The sequence below is a fragment of the Citrus clementina genome, unplaced genomic scaffold, assembly GCF_000493195.1.
Source record: "Citrus clementina cultivar Clemenules unplaced genomic scaffold, Citrus_clementina_v1.0 scaffold_1, whole genome shotgun sequence".
Taxonomy (NCBI): Eukaryota; Viridiplantae; Streptophyta; class Magnoliopsida; order Sapindales; family Rutaceae; genus Citrus; species Citrus x clementina.
In genome coordinates, this window is record NW_006263303.1 from 426194 (window position 1) to 441178 (window position 14985).

The following is a 14985-nucleotide window of genomic DNA, read 5'->3' on the forward strand; positions in this document are numbered from 1 at the left end:
CGTCGTACTGCAACAAACGACTTGTTGTAATACTTTTACCGATTAGGCTACTGCTTCACATCGTTTATAATTACAGAGCAGTACTCAGTCAGAAAGCAAAGGTCAAAATTGCAAATTTTGGTAAATTAATGTTCCTTATTAAATAATAATAATAATAATAAAGTTAAAGCTGGCTCATTAATGGTAAGTAGTAGCCTTAAGAGTAAGGAACAACAAACTAATAGATAAAAACTCATACTCTAATCTAATGTATTTTATTATTATAAATAATGATAATGGGGAGGATACTATACATATATAAATTTATCTTATGGTATCCGATCTTGGAAGTACCGCTTCTTCGTATGAGTTGTAAAATTTTCAAATTTAATGTCACTTTAAAGGGTCCAGTTATGGTACCACAACTGAATACAACCATTAGATATAGTTATGGTGACAACTATGAACCGGATCCAGTTATGGTAAAGTACTATTGTAGTACCATAGTTTTGCCCCACTTTATAATGATTAGATATAAAGGATATGAGATTAGGAGAGTAGTTAAGAATTTTATTTTTTATTTTTTAATTTGATGGTTATGATAAGTACCATAAAAGTTAAATCCCACCATCCCAGCTCTCTACACCAATTTAACAAATTTTTGGTATATGTCAAGACTAATTTAATAAATTTTTATACCCGTAAATTGTTTTAACCAATTCGCGAAATTATATTGTTTTTGTAAAATGTATACCAAAACCGTAGGTGAAAAATACAATGACATGACGCAACATACGTGCTCATGATAACCACTGAAGACTCTACACTCAGGGCAGCGGCCCCGCGTGTGGTTTACTCCCAACGCAAGGCGCGTGCAACGATGATAAAAAAAAAGGTTTAAAGTGACCGCTGAGTGGGGTCCACTACGGCCGAAGGATGAATATAAATGGAGAGCTGCGACTTGAGTGGCATAATTGAAGCCAGTGTTCTCATTTTCTCAAATCGAATCACCAAACCAAAAACGACATTCATTTCACCAAAATTAAAAAATTCAATGCCCGTGGTACAAATTTTTCTTTTGTTAGACTTTTAATCAAGATGTCATCTTCGATTATGACTCCCTGAGAAATTTCGCTTAGTCATTTTTATATATATTTTTAAAATATCCTCAAATTTTACGTATATATAAATCGTTCACTCTTGCAAAGGAATTGTAAGAAACTCACAGTTGCTTGAGCTTCTACGATGGGCGGCGATAAGGCCATCAGCCTCGAGGAAATCAAAAACGAGTCCGTTGATCTGGTATCCTTCTTTCTTCCTTCCTTCCTTCCTTCTCTTTCCTATTTCTGTTTGGTTCCCGACAGAGAAAAAATGAATGTTTTTGGTTCCCGAGAGAGAAAAAATGAATGCGTAACAATATCAAGACACTTCAAAGCGAAATAAAGTTTCTGTTTTTGACTTTGTTTTTGTTGAACTCTGAAACAGCGCCGTTTTTATTTTCCTAAAATTTCTTTGCGAAAAAGTAAAATTATATCAGCGCATTCGGTCATGTTTATGGATTAATGATTACAACGCTTCGCTTATGCTGTTGAAAACCTCATGAGATTTTTTTTTTTTTTTTTTTTTTGGTCCTTTTGCGTTTTGACTTTTTGAGATTTTGTTTTCCCTTTGGGTCAATTACTGTGGCTGTGGCGGAGTTGTGCTTGCAGTATTTCTCTTTCGCACAACGAAGATATTTCACTTTCTGTTATAATTAACGGCGGCGGTGGCGTGACTTTTGTGGCTGTCACGTCTCCGATGATTTTGAGGAAGTGGAGCAATTTTATAAAATACTGTAAAGTTCTATGCTGACTTGACGGCTTAGATGCGATTGTTATTAGAAAAATTATAATTTGTTTTTTGATTTAATTCAAAAAAAACATTTGTTTTTTTATTTAAAAAAATTATGGCTAAATATCTTCTTGTATCGATGTCGTGCGGTTATGCGTTTGTGCATTTTTGTGCCTGACACGCACCCAATCACGTGGAAGAGATGAGGAAGGACGCGTTATAGTTAGTCCTCTTCGCACCGAAGGGCGACTGTGAAAACAATTATTAAAATTTTCCATTTTGTATTTTTATTAAAATTACGTATTAGTCTGTATGCAGTATCGTACACGTGTTGTATTTGGGAGTACGTCCGTGGTACTTTATTCTGTTTGTCTTTTACTCCGTTGCGGTTAATTTTATAAGCTGAGAGAATCAAATTCTATTCTCTGAAATAGCATCAAATTCTGTTCAATAAAATAGTATTAAATTCCAGCAAATAGATTTTATTCTTATTCTTTTGATTTTCTTGTTTTATAAATTTTCTATTGGATCTGAGGGTGAGAGTGAGGGAGATTTTTTTTTCTTTTTTCAAGTATCTGTTCACGTCTGATAATTAAATCCCAAATTATAGAAAATTGTGATTTTGTCATATATAGATACTCTTAGTGCCTGTCGATGTGTTTAACAGCATAACTTAATGAATACAATAGACTGAATTTGGTCAACTTGATTCTTATGCACATAAAATCTGTTTAATTAGGTGTAATATTAGGCTAATGTCGTACTTAAGAAGTTGGGATATAAATGCTCGTAAGCATAGCATATTATTACTGATGATTTTTTTAACAAGCATATTATTATTAACAATACTAGGTAATGGACATAATTTTATTAGATTCGTAACTGGTCAAAAACGGAAGATTTCATGTTGAACTGGCAAAATTTGAAGGAATGTTTAAAACAGAACTGTTGTAGAGATAGTTCGGTAAATATAAAAGAAACATTACTTAGAGATTTGAGTCCAATAATTGTATCATGTAAACTATCTGAAGATATTCATGTTTCGACATCATTATTAAGCTTCAATATTTTGTTTACAGGAACGGATTCCTATAGAGGAAGTTTTTGAGCAGCTGAAATGTTCAAGAGAAGGTCTGACTTCGGACGAAGGAGCCCACAGGCTTCATGTTTTTGGCCCCAACAAACTAGAAGAGAAAAAGGTCTTTACTGCTCTTAAATTGTCCTGTATAATTAGCTTCTCAAAATTATAACTTTTTTTTTCCCCCTTTTTAATGTTCTGCAAACAGGAAAGCAAAGTCCTCAAGTTTTTGGGATTTATGTGGAATCCTTTGTCGTGGGTCATGGAAGCTGCTGCCATTATGGCTATTGCCTTGGCCAATGGTGGTGGAAGGGATCCTGATTGGCAGGATTTTGTTGGTATCATTGTCTTGTTGGTAATCAACTCCACAATCAGCTTTATTGAAGAAAACAATGCTGGCAATGCAGCAGCAGCTCTCATGGCTAATCTGGCTCCTAAAACTAAGGTAACAACAAATGACATGAACTTCAAAATGTCACATCATTTTGGCAAATTTATCCTTGTTTGTTTTCAACAACATGATCCGTGGTCTGTTATGATGACAATGTAGGTTCTGAGAGATGGCCGATGGAGTGAGCAAGATGCCTCGATTTTGGTTCCAGGAGATGTAATCAGCATCAAATTGGGAGACATAGTTCCTGCTGATGCTCGTCTTCTTGAGGGTGATCCATTGAAGATTGATCAGTCTGCCCTCACTGGAGAGTCTCTTCCAGTCACTAAGAACCCATATGATGAAGTATTCTCTGGCTCAACATGTAAACAAGGTGAAATAGAGGCAGTGGTCATTGCCACTGGTGTGCACACCTTTTTTGGTAAAGCTGCCCATCTTGTAGACAGCACCAATCAGGTTGGACATTTCCAGAAGGTTCTGACCGCCATTGGTAATTTCTGCATTTGCTCCATTGCTGTTGGAATAGTCGCAGAAATCATAATCATGTATCCAGTACAACACCGCAAGTACAGGGATGGAATTGACAATTTGCTAGTTCTATTGATTGGTGGAATTCCGATTGCTATGCCAACTGTTTTGTCCGTCACCATGGCTATTGGTTCCCACAGGCTCTCTCAGCAGGGTGCTATCACCAAGAGAATGACTGCCATTGAGGAAATGGCCGGTATGGATGTTCTATGCAGTGACAAGACTGGCACTCTAACCCTGAACAAGCTGACTGTTGACCGAAACCTGATTGAAGTGTTTGCAAAGGGTGTGGAGAAAGAACATGTTATCCTTCTTGCAGCAAGGGCTTCAAGGACTGAAAATCAGGATGCCATTGATGCTGCAATTGTGGGGATGCTGGCAGATCCGAAGGAGGTATAATCGCATTCTTTCTCTTTGTGTCTGATAATTATGAAGGTTCAGACTTCTGAGGGTTTTTTTTTTTTAATTAATTGAGCAGGCAAGAGCTGGTGTCAGAGAAGTTCATTTCCTTCCATTCAACCCTGTAGACAAGAGGACTGCTCTGACATATATTGATTCTGATGGAAATTGGCATCGTGCGAGTAAAGGGGCACCTGAACAGGTAATAATGCTATTCCTTGCACCGTCATATGGAGCATGAATGCCGTAGGTTGGTAATTACTAATTGTTTTTTGCTTTTCATGTTGTGAATCAGATATTAGCCCTCTGCAACTGCAGGGAAGATGTTAGGAAAAAAGTTCATGCAGTGATTGACAAGTTTGCTGAACGAGGACTACGGTCTTTGGGTGTTGCAAGACAGGTCGGCTACTTAAAAATTTTCATTCAATGTCCCATGTCCGAGTTAATACTAGTCTTTAACTTATATCTCTCACACAAAATTTGTCTTCAGGAAATACCTGAGAAAACAAAGGAGAGTCCAGGGGCACCGTGGCAGCTTGTTGGTTTATTGCCTCTCTTTGATCCGCCTAGGCATGACAGTGCTGAAACCATCAGAAGGGCTCTGAACCTTGGGGTGAATGTTAAGATGATTACAGGTAAAACTTGTTTATTACTATTTCCAATGTTTGAAATTGTACACTGATTGTTAGGGATGGCTTAAAAATTTGTACAAATGTGATTAGGGGATCAACTTGCTATTGGCAAGGAAACTGGTCGAAGGCTTGGAATGGGAACAAACATGTACCCCTCTTCGTCTTTGCTTGGACAGGATAAGGATGCTTCCATTGCTGCACTACCTGTGGATGAGTTAATTGAGAAGGCTGATGGATTTGCTGGGGTGTTTCCAGGTGTGTTTAGTTGCCCTACTTTCTTTGTATACAGCAACAGAGCTGTGCATAATTCTACTCACTCTCTTTTTGTCAGCATGCATTGCGCCTACAAACAAGTTGTGTAAATGAAATGTGAATATGTATTTTACGTATGCAAGTCCTTACGTTTCTTCTATTTACATATGATAGAGCACAAATACGAAATTGTTAAGAGGCTGCAGGAGAGGAAGCACATATGTGGCATGACAGGAGATGGTGTCAACGATGCCCCTGCGTTGAAGAAGGCTGATATTGGAATTGCTGTTGCTGATGCTACAGATGCTGCCAGAAGTGCTTCTGACATTGTCCTTACTGAACCTGGACTGAGTGTTATTATAAGTGCAGTGCTGACCAGCAGGGCTATTTTCCAAAGGATGAAGAACTACACAGTAAGCTGCATTTAACCCTTTTTTTTTGGTTGGGTCTTTTCCGCCATTCAGTTTGAAGTTCCTCTGTTTTACTCAGTGTCTAATTTAGCTTTATTTTATCTTTATCTTCTCAGATATATGCTGTTTCAATTACCATTCGTATTGTGGTAAGTGTACCAAATATATTGCAAAAATCTCCGTACTATTGATAATCGAAGCCTGCCAATCTCAATCATTAATATTGACTATCTCCCAATTGCAGCTTGGCTTTATGCTTATTGCATTGATCTGGAAGTTTGACTTTTCTCCATTCATGGTTCTGATTATTGCCATTTTAAATGACGGTGAGATCATCTTCATAAACCAAAATGTCTCTTATCAAAATTTTCCTCTTCAACTTGGAAGATCAGGAGTCTGATTTTCTTCATCATTTTAGGAACAATCATGACAATTTCAAAGGATCGTGTTAAGCCGTCCCCTCAACCAGACAGCTGGAAACTAAAAGAGATTTTTGCCACTGGCGTTGTGCTTGGAAGTTACTTGGCCATCATGACTGTTGTATTCTTCTGGTTAATGAGGAAGACTGACTTTTTCTCGGTATGAGCAGTCATTCAAACATGACCTTAATATAGCTTGATTTATAATTGTGGCGTGATATCTTATGATTACGTTTGTTTATCATTTTCCATATTGCAGGACGCGTTTGGTGTAAGATCATTAAGAACTAGACCCGATGAGATGATGGCCGCTTTATACTTGCAAGTCAGTATTATTAGCCAGGCCCTTATTTTTGTCACGAGGTCCCGCAGCTGGTCCTTTATTGAACGCCCTGGACTTCTCTTAGCCACGGCATTTGTGATTGCTCAGCTTGTAAGAGTTCATTTTCACTTAACAAATCTTAATACCACCATTCATATGGGCTCTAGTTTTGTGTCAGTTCATGATTTCTCGTGGTACCTTTTCATTGAGACATCGTCACTCAGTGAAATGATGCACTTATTTCAAAAGCAAACGCAAAGCATCTTTAAATATAATGAATCATTTTCCAATTGACAGGTAGCAACTTTCATAGCGGTCTATGCAAATTGGAGTTTTGCACGGATAGAGGGTTGTGGCTGGGGCTGGGCCGGGGTAATCTGGCTTTACAGTCTGGTAACATATTTTCCTCTTGACATACTCAAGTTCGGAATCCGCTACATCCTCAGTGGAAAGGCTTGGGATACTCTTCTGGAGAACAAGGTAAACTGCATAGGCAAGACGTATTTGTATGGTTGTGTATTTATAATTTTGCTCGGGGTTTTCTGATTCGTTTGCTTCTGTGATAAAATTAATAGACTGCCTTCACTACCAAGAAAGACTACGGTAAAGAAGAGAGAGAGGCACAATGGGCAGCCGCACAAAGGACCTTGCACGGTCTTCAACCACCCGAAACAAACGGCATTTTCTCTGACAAGAACAGTTACAGGGAGCTTTCAGAGATCGCCGAGCAAGCCAAGAGACGTGCTGAGGTGGCAAGGTAAGCATGTTGTGTTGGCTATTTCATTTTATTATTCCTTGATTATCAAGAAGAAACATCAACTTGATTGTAATTTTGCAATTGCAGGCTGAGGGAGTTGCACACGCTGAAAGGGCATGTTGAATCGGTGGTGAAGCTGAAAGGACTTGACATTGATACGATCCAACAACATTATACTGTTTGAAGGAGCAAGTTTTTTGAGGGATCGAAGTAGCTTCATGTTTCCAAGCTGAAAACTATAATGACGAACAAGGGTTTAGAAAGCAAGAAGAATTACTTTTCTCTAGATTAGGTCGTTAATTTCTCTTACTAAAAGTTTAGTTTTGTCTACTTTGTAATGTCCATATGTTTTAAATGCTGGGGGAAATCAAATGAACCATTCGATTTTCTAAAGCCGAATAACTTATCTTCCACATTTTTTTTTCTCTTTTTTCATCTTCTTTTTTCACCTCGACTTCAGTATGATCTTGTCATGCTCATCGTGCATCATATTTATTATTGGATGCTCCCAGAATCTTTGAAGCTAGATAGAGTTGCTAGGAGAGTTGAGCTTCATCTAAGTTATTGAAATATATAATGGCTTTACATCGTGATATCTTCTTATTAAGTTACTGTTTAATATTGAGGTGTTGCAATTTTTAAACCACTGCACTATAACTATAAAATAAAAGTTTATAATAAAATAATGGTGTGTAATATATATAAATTTTAAATGATAATTTTGATAAAAATAGTAAAGATATTATATGTTTTTCAACATAAAAGTGTGGGATCAAATCGACTAGTTCTCAATCCATAATAATTAGTATTTACAAAATATTTTAATATTTTAACTTTTAAGTTACAATTGTCTAAACTCAATACCAAACAAACTTGAAGATTCATTTGGTATTATATTTACAATTATCCAACTTCAACACCAACTAAGCCTAAAGTTTCATTGAGTATTATGTTGAATCGCAACTCAAGAAATTATTGGTTGTGCCTACTAAAAATAAATTACAAGTATTTGCCATTCTACTTGAATCATGTTTGAGATCTCTTTAGTTTGTAAAATAAACACTTATTTTGAGATCTCTTTAGTTTGTAAAATAAACACTTATTTGACAACCTAGCACCTATAATATGTTTGGTAAACTAATTTCAAAAGTGATTCCTAAACAATCTGATTATCCAAAAAAAAATAAAAATGTATTGATTCTTACAAGTTCTTAAAATCTAATTATTGGAAAATCAGATTTTGAAACATAAAATATCAAAAGTGTCCTCAATGAAATCAAACAATTTCAAAAGCACCCTCAGAATAAAATCAAATAAATAACAAATACTAAAATTCATAAATTAATAAAAAGAATAAAACTTCACTGCCACCTACCACTATTCCATTACCGGCCGGGATGGTGCACCTCTAGTAGTACTATTAGATTCATCTTCCTCCTCCCTATCTAAACGTATTGATATCTAGTCGGCTACTGATAACTAACGGAGGCGTACGCATGGTGGCAGCCACAAGACCGCAAATGGACAGATAGCCAGCGGTACGCACCGCCACCATCATTGGTTACAGTGACGACCGGCGATTACAATAAAGGCGGCGGTGCCACATAAGTCACTGTATTTCGATAGAGGAATTATGACAGCCCGCCACACTTTGGTTCAGTTTGCGCCACCATCAAATCTTCCCTTGCCGATTTCGTCAGCTCCCTTGGGGCGTATATCAGAGAATTATAAATCCTTTGTTACCTAGTATGACACCAAAGTATCAATTTTTTTTATAGCCAGTGCCGTCGCCGGCGCTTCTACCGACTTTGAGATTATAATCGCCGCCGCCGGTGATTTTTTTTTTCCGGTTCATTTATTTTTAATTGTTTCTTTTAAAGTAAAATTGTTACTCATGTTGTTAACCATTATGTAATATAAAAAATAAGGCAATGCCATTCATATTAAATTAATTACTTATTAAGTAATATTCTTTGCTAAACTTTGATAATGAATAATAATAATTGTATAGTAATGCAATTATAACATGCCTATTTTGGACAATTCACACATGCACCACAGTTTCATGATAAATTAATTTATCAAACATTTATGCAAATAATTCACAGATCTCTTTTTTCTTTTTTGAGAATTTGCGTAAAATCTGATTATTTAGGAAGATAAAACAATCCCAAACATTCCTTATAACGAAAACCCTTTTCGAAGAATTACCAATGAACTTAGGCCCAGTAAAAGTACACAAGACAAGAGAAAATGCAAGAGAAAATTTCAGGATATTCACGAGTTCAAATTTCAGGATATTCTTGCTATCACTTGCATAAGCGTTGATTTGTTACAATAATAACTGTGGTTGATGAATTGAGCGAAAATAGAAAGACGCGTTACCACCATCCCGTCAATCATAGGATTTTCATTAGAATTACAGCAACTGCATACAGAATTAATTACAAATATAGGGCAGATTGACAGGTAGCTAACAAAATGCCAAGAAAGTACTGATTCATTTAGTATTTCTACTGCTATTGCACAAAAGCTAATAGAAGAATGAAAATCTACCGACGGTGAAATACTAGCAGGAGCCTCCATGCTGGAACATTTGCCGAAGGGCTTGCGGAAGGTTTAATACAATCTCAGCATATGCTGCGATAAAGAATTCAATCCAGGAAAAAGAGTTAAAGAGGTTAAACATACAGAAGATGTTACACAAATGAAGGCAGTTACATAAAAGAGCAAAGTAGACAACCAGCATAAAAATAATCTCACAGGCATTCAATAGGTTTTGTGCCATTTGGTATCGAGCTAAACTTGAAAGCCTTATAGAACAAAATCAATACACATTTCTAACCTGGATCCGGTTGTTTTATAGTTGAGAAAAAGTAAATAAGATATCGATTCTTATTATAAGTAAATACCTTCTGGTAAGCTCATGTTTCGTAAGGCATCCTCTGCATAAGATAGGCGAGCAGGACTTGGGGCACTGATACTGTCTTTCTTAAATTGAGACGTTGGCCATGCCAAGACTTTGACTCGAGTTGGAAGCACCAAGACAAGATCAGCATATCTAAGACATACTGTTATCTTGCTGCAAAAAGAACTTAGATCCAATGATAACATGTATGTTCTTCACCATGATAAGAATCACTGAATTCCGATTCTCAAGGAATTGGCAATTTCTAAGTTCTGAAACTTATAACAGAATGATATATAAGATGATTTACATACAAACAGGTTTTTCCTCTTTTTACAACATAACAAGTCCAAAAAGAAAGAGAAGCCAATAATGATACTTCTGTTTGGTAAACATAATATAGGAGTTTTTTCATTTAAGCAGAGCACAACTGGTAATTAAATCCCCTCCCCATCGATGTGAACTAGATTCAAACCCCAGACCTCTTGTTTCAAAGAGTTATTAACACAAGATAGGAGTTAACTTTTGTATAAAATTCAGGAAGATTCTTAAAAAAAGGCATGAAATGTACCAACCAATCAGAATCATCTACTACAAATTCAATCATGTGGTAGGGAAGGCTATGATACAGCTCTCCTATCTGATTTCCATACAACTCCTTAATCAGCCGAACCTGCGCAAGATTGGGAAAATAAAGTGAGATTATTTTGTATTTAATCCAATAATGCATGCACCGGAAAAAGATGTAAGCTACAAATATAAAGTAGCTCTTCGAGCTGGAACCAGGAAAGTGAGGTAATGACTTCAAGAAATGAAATTACACTTGCTTGTCAATATAGTCTTGCATCTTACACATGGTTTTTCTATTGAGCCATATTGAGTACCCAATATCAAAATCCCAGCATTTTGGTTTCCTTTTACCTGTATTCTATATCTAATCAACTAGAGCAATAGAAAAAATGAAAGAACACCAAGTGTCTTCAAAAATTAAGATTCGTTACGATACCTCCCACCAAATGAGTTTGGTGCTCCCCTTTTAACTTTCTTTTCTTATATTCTACACAAAACAAATGCTATGAACATGATAATAACAAGACGCTGGACAACTTTTTAAGTTGATCCTGTTTTAAACAAATTTTAATGGCTTATTTTTACTTCTCTTTCACATATTGAGATACAAATAAGATGCTTGGGAGCTAAATTTGTACATGCACACCAACAGCTTACCTGTTCTCGCCTATCTACATAAGCCTGCAGAAGCTCTCCAACGTGATCTATGAATCTCTGCAAACAAATTAAGATGAGCAAATTTGAAATGGGTCAGCTACCACAGTAGCAGCAACTAAAAATGAAAGTTAAGCGACCAACCTTACCATAGCATTGGAGGAAAGAAGATCATTTTCAGCTTCTCGTATTGGTAGAAAGAAAGGAATTGTGTGTTCAAGGACTGTCATCTTTTCAAGAAATGACTTGCTTTCAAGCACACAGTGATATGGCTCACAAGGTTCTCCTGCAAAACCACGAAAATCAAAACAGCTTCCACCTGCTTAAGACCAAAAGATGATCTCTACGACAAGTTTATACAGTTACAGAAACTCGGAATAAATTTAAACATAAAACTTTCCACATGGATCAGAAATCCTATGCATTGATTGTAAAACAGCAGGAAAGAGGAGGAAACAACTTCAACCATTTGGCTGAAAAAAAGAACTGATATGGAAAATATTAGATTTTGAAGAACCTGCAAAAGATGTCTCATATTGTATGCCTATTCTTGCCCCTTCCAAACAACAGATCACCTGTTCATTCAAATTAGGTAACATTCAAAAAAGGTAATACCAATGCGAAAAGATTTCGTAGAATCAAAAGACGAGACTGCACTAAAGATTATCTCACATCTAGAAACATTAAAATAATACTGTTATTACATTCATTTTTCCGACCTCTGGACCTCAGTAGCCAAAGATCTTTTTCAATGGTTACAATATACAAGTACATTACAATCTAGATACATACACTTATCATAGTACCCAGATATCTACTGAGACCAGCTGGGAAATCTACTCCTGCTAACAACATTGAGAAGAAATCTATCTTTATTCCATATTACTGTGTTAAGGGTAAAAAGCCCCGATGGTTACTGAAATTGGTGCCATCAAAATTGTTGAGAGCAGCATCCCACCATTGGGATTGTAACCCAATGACAATAGATAAACATTTTTAATATTCATATTCATGTAACAAGTTCAAAAAAGATCTTCATAATTTTCGATTTTAACTTCATGCAGAGCAGATTAACATGAGTACATCAAGAAAATCCCTAAGAAAATCATCAAAAAATCTACAATTAGTTATGTTTTTTCCTCCCTTTCCTTCCAGTGTACATGGCAATCATATCAATTTCATCAAGTGGATGTAACACAAACTGTTATTAGCAGCATCTGTTACCTTAGAACCAACTTTATAGGTGATTTTTTCCTGAAAATCGGAATCAGCCAATACGTTTGCGTCCCCTGGCATTGCCCTTCGCTCCACCTCCATGTGAACCTGATAAACAAACACAATTGATTTTTCTGAGCACTAGGTCATTTAACAAGACACCAAAAGCCATAACACAAGTAACATAGATAACTACCAAGAAGGATTACTAGGGAAGAGGATTACAAATAGCATGACCATCACATAAAGAAATGTTATCAAACGTCAAATATTAACTAACTCAACACCAAATGGAAAAAGAAGACCATGACAAAAATAAAAATAAAAACCAAGCATTTAATTAAGTCATACCCGTTCTCTTATTGTGGCTAACAAGCCATCATTCCACTGGTCGCCATCTAAACAAATCTCTACCAAAAAAATAAAAAATAAAAAATAAAATAATAATAATAATAATAATAAAAGGCACTTCTTAATCAAATCAACAGCAAGGGGATGCTTGAACATGATGGAAATGAAATATGACTATTCAGTTTCAGTAAAACCACTAACAAATTTGTTGTGCATGATATACGTAAGAACAAATGCAAATAACATTTCAAAGCTACCTTGAGTTTGTGATGCTCGTGCAGCTTCAAATTCCTTTTGTAGACGCTCAAATATCAACTTGTCAGAATCCCTAGAGAAATAAATAAAATCACCATACCTTTCAGTGATTTATTCACCACTTAGTTGCAGTCAATATTAATCTGAAACTCACCCAAAATATGAACATAAATAAACCTTTTACCATAAGTTTCAGGGGATGCCAACAGATCAAAGAGTAACATGTAATCATTATCTATATCTACATTGAGCATGATAGGGTTGGCCATTGTAAAGCTTATCCAACTTCAACAATATCAGCATGGGAAGAAACTTTTCTTGTATTCATATTTAACTGTCTCCGGTGCTACTCAAAATGTAGCGCTTTAAATTATTTATAACCAAAACCCATAAGTACTCATGATAGGGAAGGAGAGATGGCAAATGAAAGAAAACAAAAAAATTGGTAGAAAGAACATAGACATTTTAAGAGCATCTTCAAGCATTCTTAAATCAAACTTTTATCCTGACAACTCAAACCTCATTCACTTCTCAATATTTGCATAATAATTAATAATTCATACAGAGAAAATGATTTCATAATGCTAAGCAACAACATTATAAATGAAGAAAATAAAGATTGTATGATTTCCCAGAATCTGTACCGGGAAAGCCGCTCTGCCAATTCTCCATGCCTCTTGACAACATTTGAAACTGTCAGGGAGAAGCGAAGCTTTAATTCTTATAGAAGTAGCAAGGATGCAAACATGGGCTGAAACAAGAATGAAGAGACGTAAATAACTAAATAAATGCTATTTGGTACATCTAGCTCGTGTTGTCTCCAACCGTATATCTTCCCCTTGCATAAAATTCTGCAATGCAGCAGAAAGTACTATAATTACCCAAAGGAAAGGAAATGTGGAGTAAAAAAGTTACGAAACAAAAACAACCAAGTACTATCCATAAACCACATTACATAAGTGCAATAACCTCAACACATATTTCACCCAAAGATAACCAAATCCAAAATCAGAACTGGTTTCTCGAACAAATCAAACAATTTTGTTCTCCATTTATTAGAATATCACATCAATGCTGGATTAAAAAACACCGGAAAATCAGCACAAATGGCAGACTCCAACAAGCTGTTGTGTCACATAATAACAACACTAACACCGATACAAACCCACAAGGTAGAACTCACACTTAAAAACTGGTTTGTAAGAGGGAGGTAAAAACTGGTTTGTAAGAGGGAGGTGGCATGGGATCAATAAACCACCAATCAGTTCCATACCTAGTCGATGTTGGATCCTAACATACGGTCTTGCCCTTATGTCTAAACCACGCAATAAGGAATAACCAATTAGCAAATAAGGACATGAAAATGCTTACCACTTCTCCCATAGCAGGATATGAACGTACAGAAAAATGCTCAAGTGGCTGCACAATTATTATGCAAATATTCAAATAATCAGTTAACTAAATAATCATATTACAATTTGCGTAATTGGAACTATTATGGCTTTCTCATAAACTAAAATCGAATTGGCAATTATTCTTTCCGTTAAGGGTCAATAGATAAATAAACTGAATTAAAATGAAGAAAATAATTTAAAAGAAAAAACCTTGCGTGTGGAGCTTTCGCCTAAAAATGGATTCTTCTTTTGCTTCTTCTTTAGCGACTCTTCAATGTCGCTCTCCATTGGGCTACTGATGGACGGCTGTGTCAGAATCTGGTACCCAATTAGGGTTTTGAAAAAATCCGGTAATACTTACTTGAACCCGGACCCGAGAATTTGTGGGAAACGATTGTTGATTTGTTGTAAAAATAATTTTTCTATGAAAAGAGAAAAAAAAAGTGATTATTGTAAAAATAATAATTTTTAAGTGGAACTATTTGAACCCATTAATTTCTTTTCAACATATATTTTTTAATAAAATAATTATCAAATTATATCTTATTAGTTTAATAAACTAATTCTTAAAAATCACAAAATTATCCTAAATTAATTACTTTTTTCTCTATTGTAATAATAGTCAAAGCCTAAACTAGTTT

The 14985-nt window shown here is 35.7% G+C and overlaps 2 protein-coding genes across 4 annotated transcripts; one reads left to right on the forward strand and one right to left on the reverse strand.

Annotated features, from left to right (window-relative positions):
* Positions 1-951: 951 nt before the first annotated feature.
* LOC18053876 (plasma membrane ATPase) lies at positions 952-7587 on the forward strand. Its single transcript, XM_006450103.2, has 16 exons — positions 952-1281; positions 2889-3008; positions 3096-3332; positions 3438-4199; positions 4285-4407; positions 4501-4605; positions 4696-4840; positions 4928-5092; positions 5264-5502; positions 5616-5648; positions 5744-5825; positions 5918-6078; positions 6178-6351; positions 6538-6720; positions 6816-6997; positions 7085-7587. Exons 1-16 carry the CDS (start codon positions 1225-1227, stop codon positions 7179-7181), a joined length of 2865 nt encoding a protein of 954 aa, XP_006450166.1. The 5' UTR covers positions 952-1224; the 3' UTR covers positions 7182-7587.
* Positions 7588-9272: 1685 nt separating this feature from the next.
* LOC18053877 lies at positions 9273-14743 on the reverse strand. Of its 3 annotated transcripts, XM_006450104.2 has the most exons (13): positions 14555-14743; positions 14322-14369; positions 13753-13801; positions 13595-13643; positions 12953-13023; positions 12696-12754; positions 12354-12452; positions 11647-11704; positions 11279-11415; positions 11133-11189; positions 10481-10578; positions 9910-10079; positions 9273-9637 (listed from the first exon to the last, which is right to left on the reverse strand). In XM_006450104.2, exons 1-13 carry the CDS (start codon positions 14630-14632, stop codon positions 9567-9569), a joined length of 1044 nt encoding a protein of 347 aa, XP_006450167.1. In that variant the 5' UTR covers positions 14633-14743; the 3' UTR covers positions 9273-9566. The 3 variants fall into 3 exon arrangements, with proteins under 3 accessions (XP_006450167.1, XP_024048109.1, XP_024048110.1); XM_024192341.1 differs by lacking the exon at positions 9273-9637 and having other exon boundaries at positions 9962-10079; positions 10477-10578; XM_024192342.1 differs by lacking the exon at positions 9273-9637 and having other exon boundaries at positions 9988-10177.
* Between the last annotated feature and the right edge of the window lie 242 nt (positions 14744-14985).

What these genes read in the sequence shown, in the direction of transcription:
- LOC18053877 (XM_006450104.2), bottom strand. Translation starts at nt 14,632, where the DNA reads ATGGAGAGCGACATTGAAGAGTCGCTAAAGAAGAAGCAAAAGAAGAAT. An exon ending in ACGAGCATCACAAACTCAAG is followed by an intron (nt 12,755 to 12,952) that starts GTAGCTTTGAAA and finishes TTTTTTTGGTAG; the next exon opens with AGATTTGTTTAGATGGCGAC. An exon ending in AAACATGAGCTTACCAGAAG is followed by an intron (nt 9,638 to 9,909) that starts GTATTTACTTAT and finishes TCTTTATCGCAG; the next exon opens with CATATGCTGAGATTGTATTA.
- LOC18053876 (XM_006450103.2), top strand. Translation starts at nt 1,225, where the DNA reads ATGGGCGGCGATAAGGCCATCAGCCTCGAGGAAATCAAAAACGAGTCC. An exon ending in AAAGGATGAAGAACTACACA is followed by an intron (nt 5,503 to 5,615) that starts GTAAGCTGCATT and finishes TTATCTTCTCAG; the next exon opens with ATATATGCTGTTTCAATTAC. An exon ending in AGACGTGCTGAGGTGGCAAG is followed by an intron (nt 6,998 to 7,084) that starts GTAAGCATGTTG and finishes TTGCAATTGCAG; the next exon opens with GCTGAGGGAGTTGCACACGC.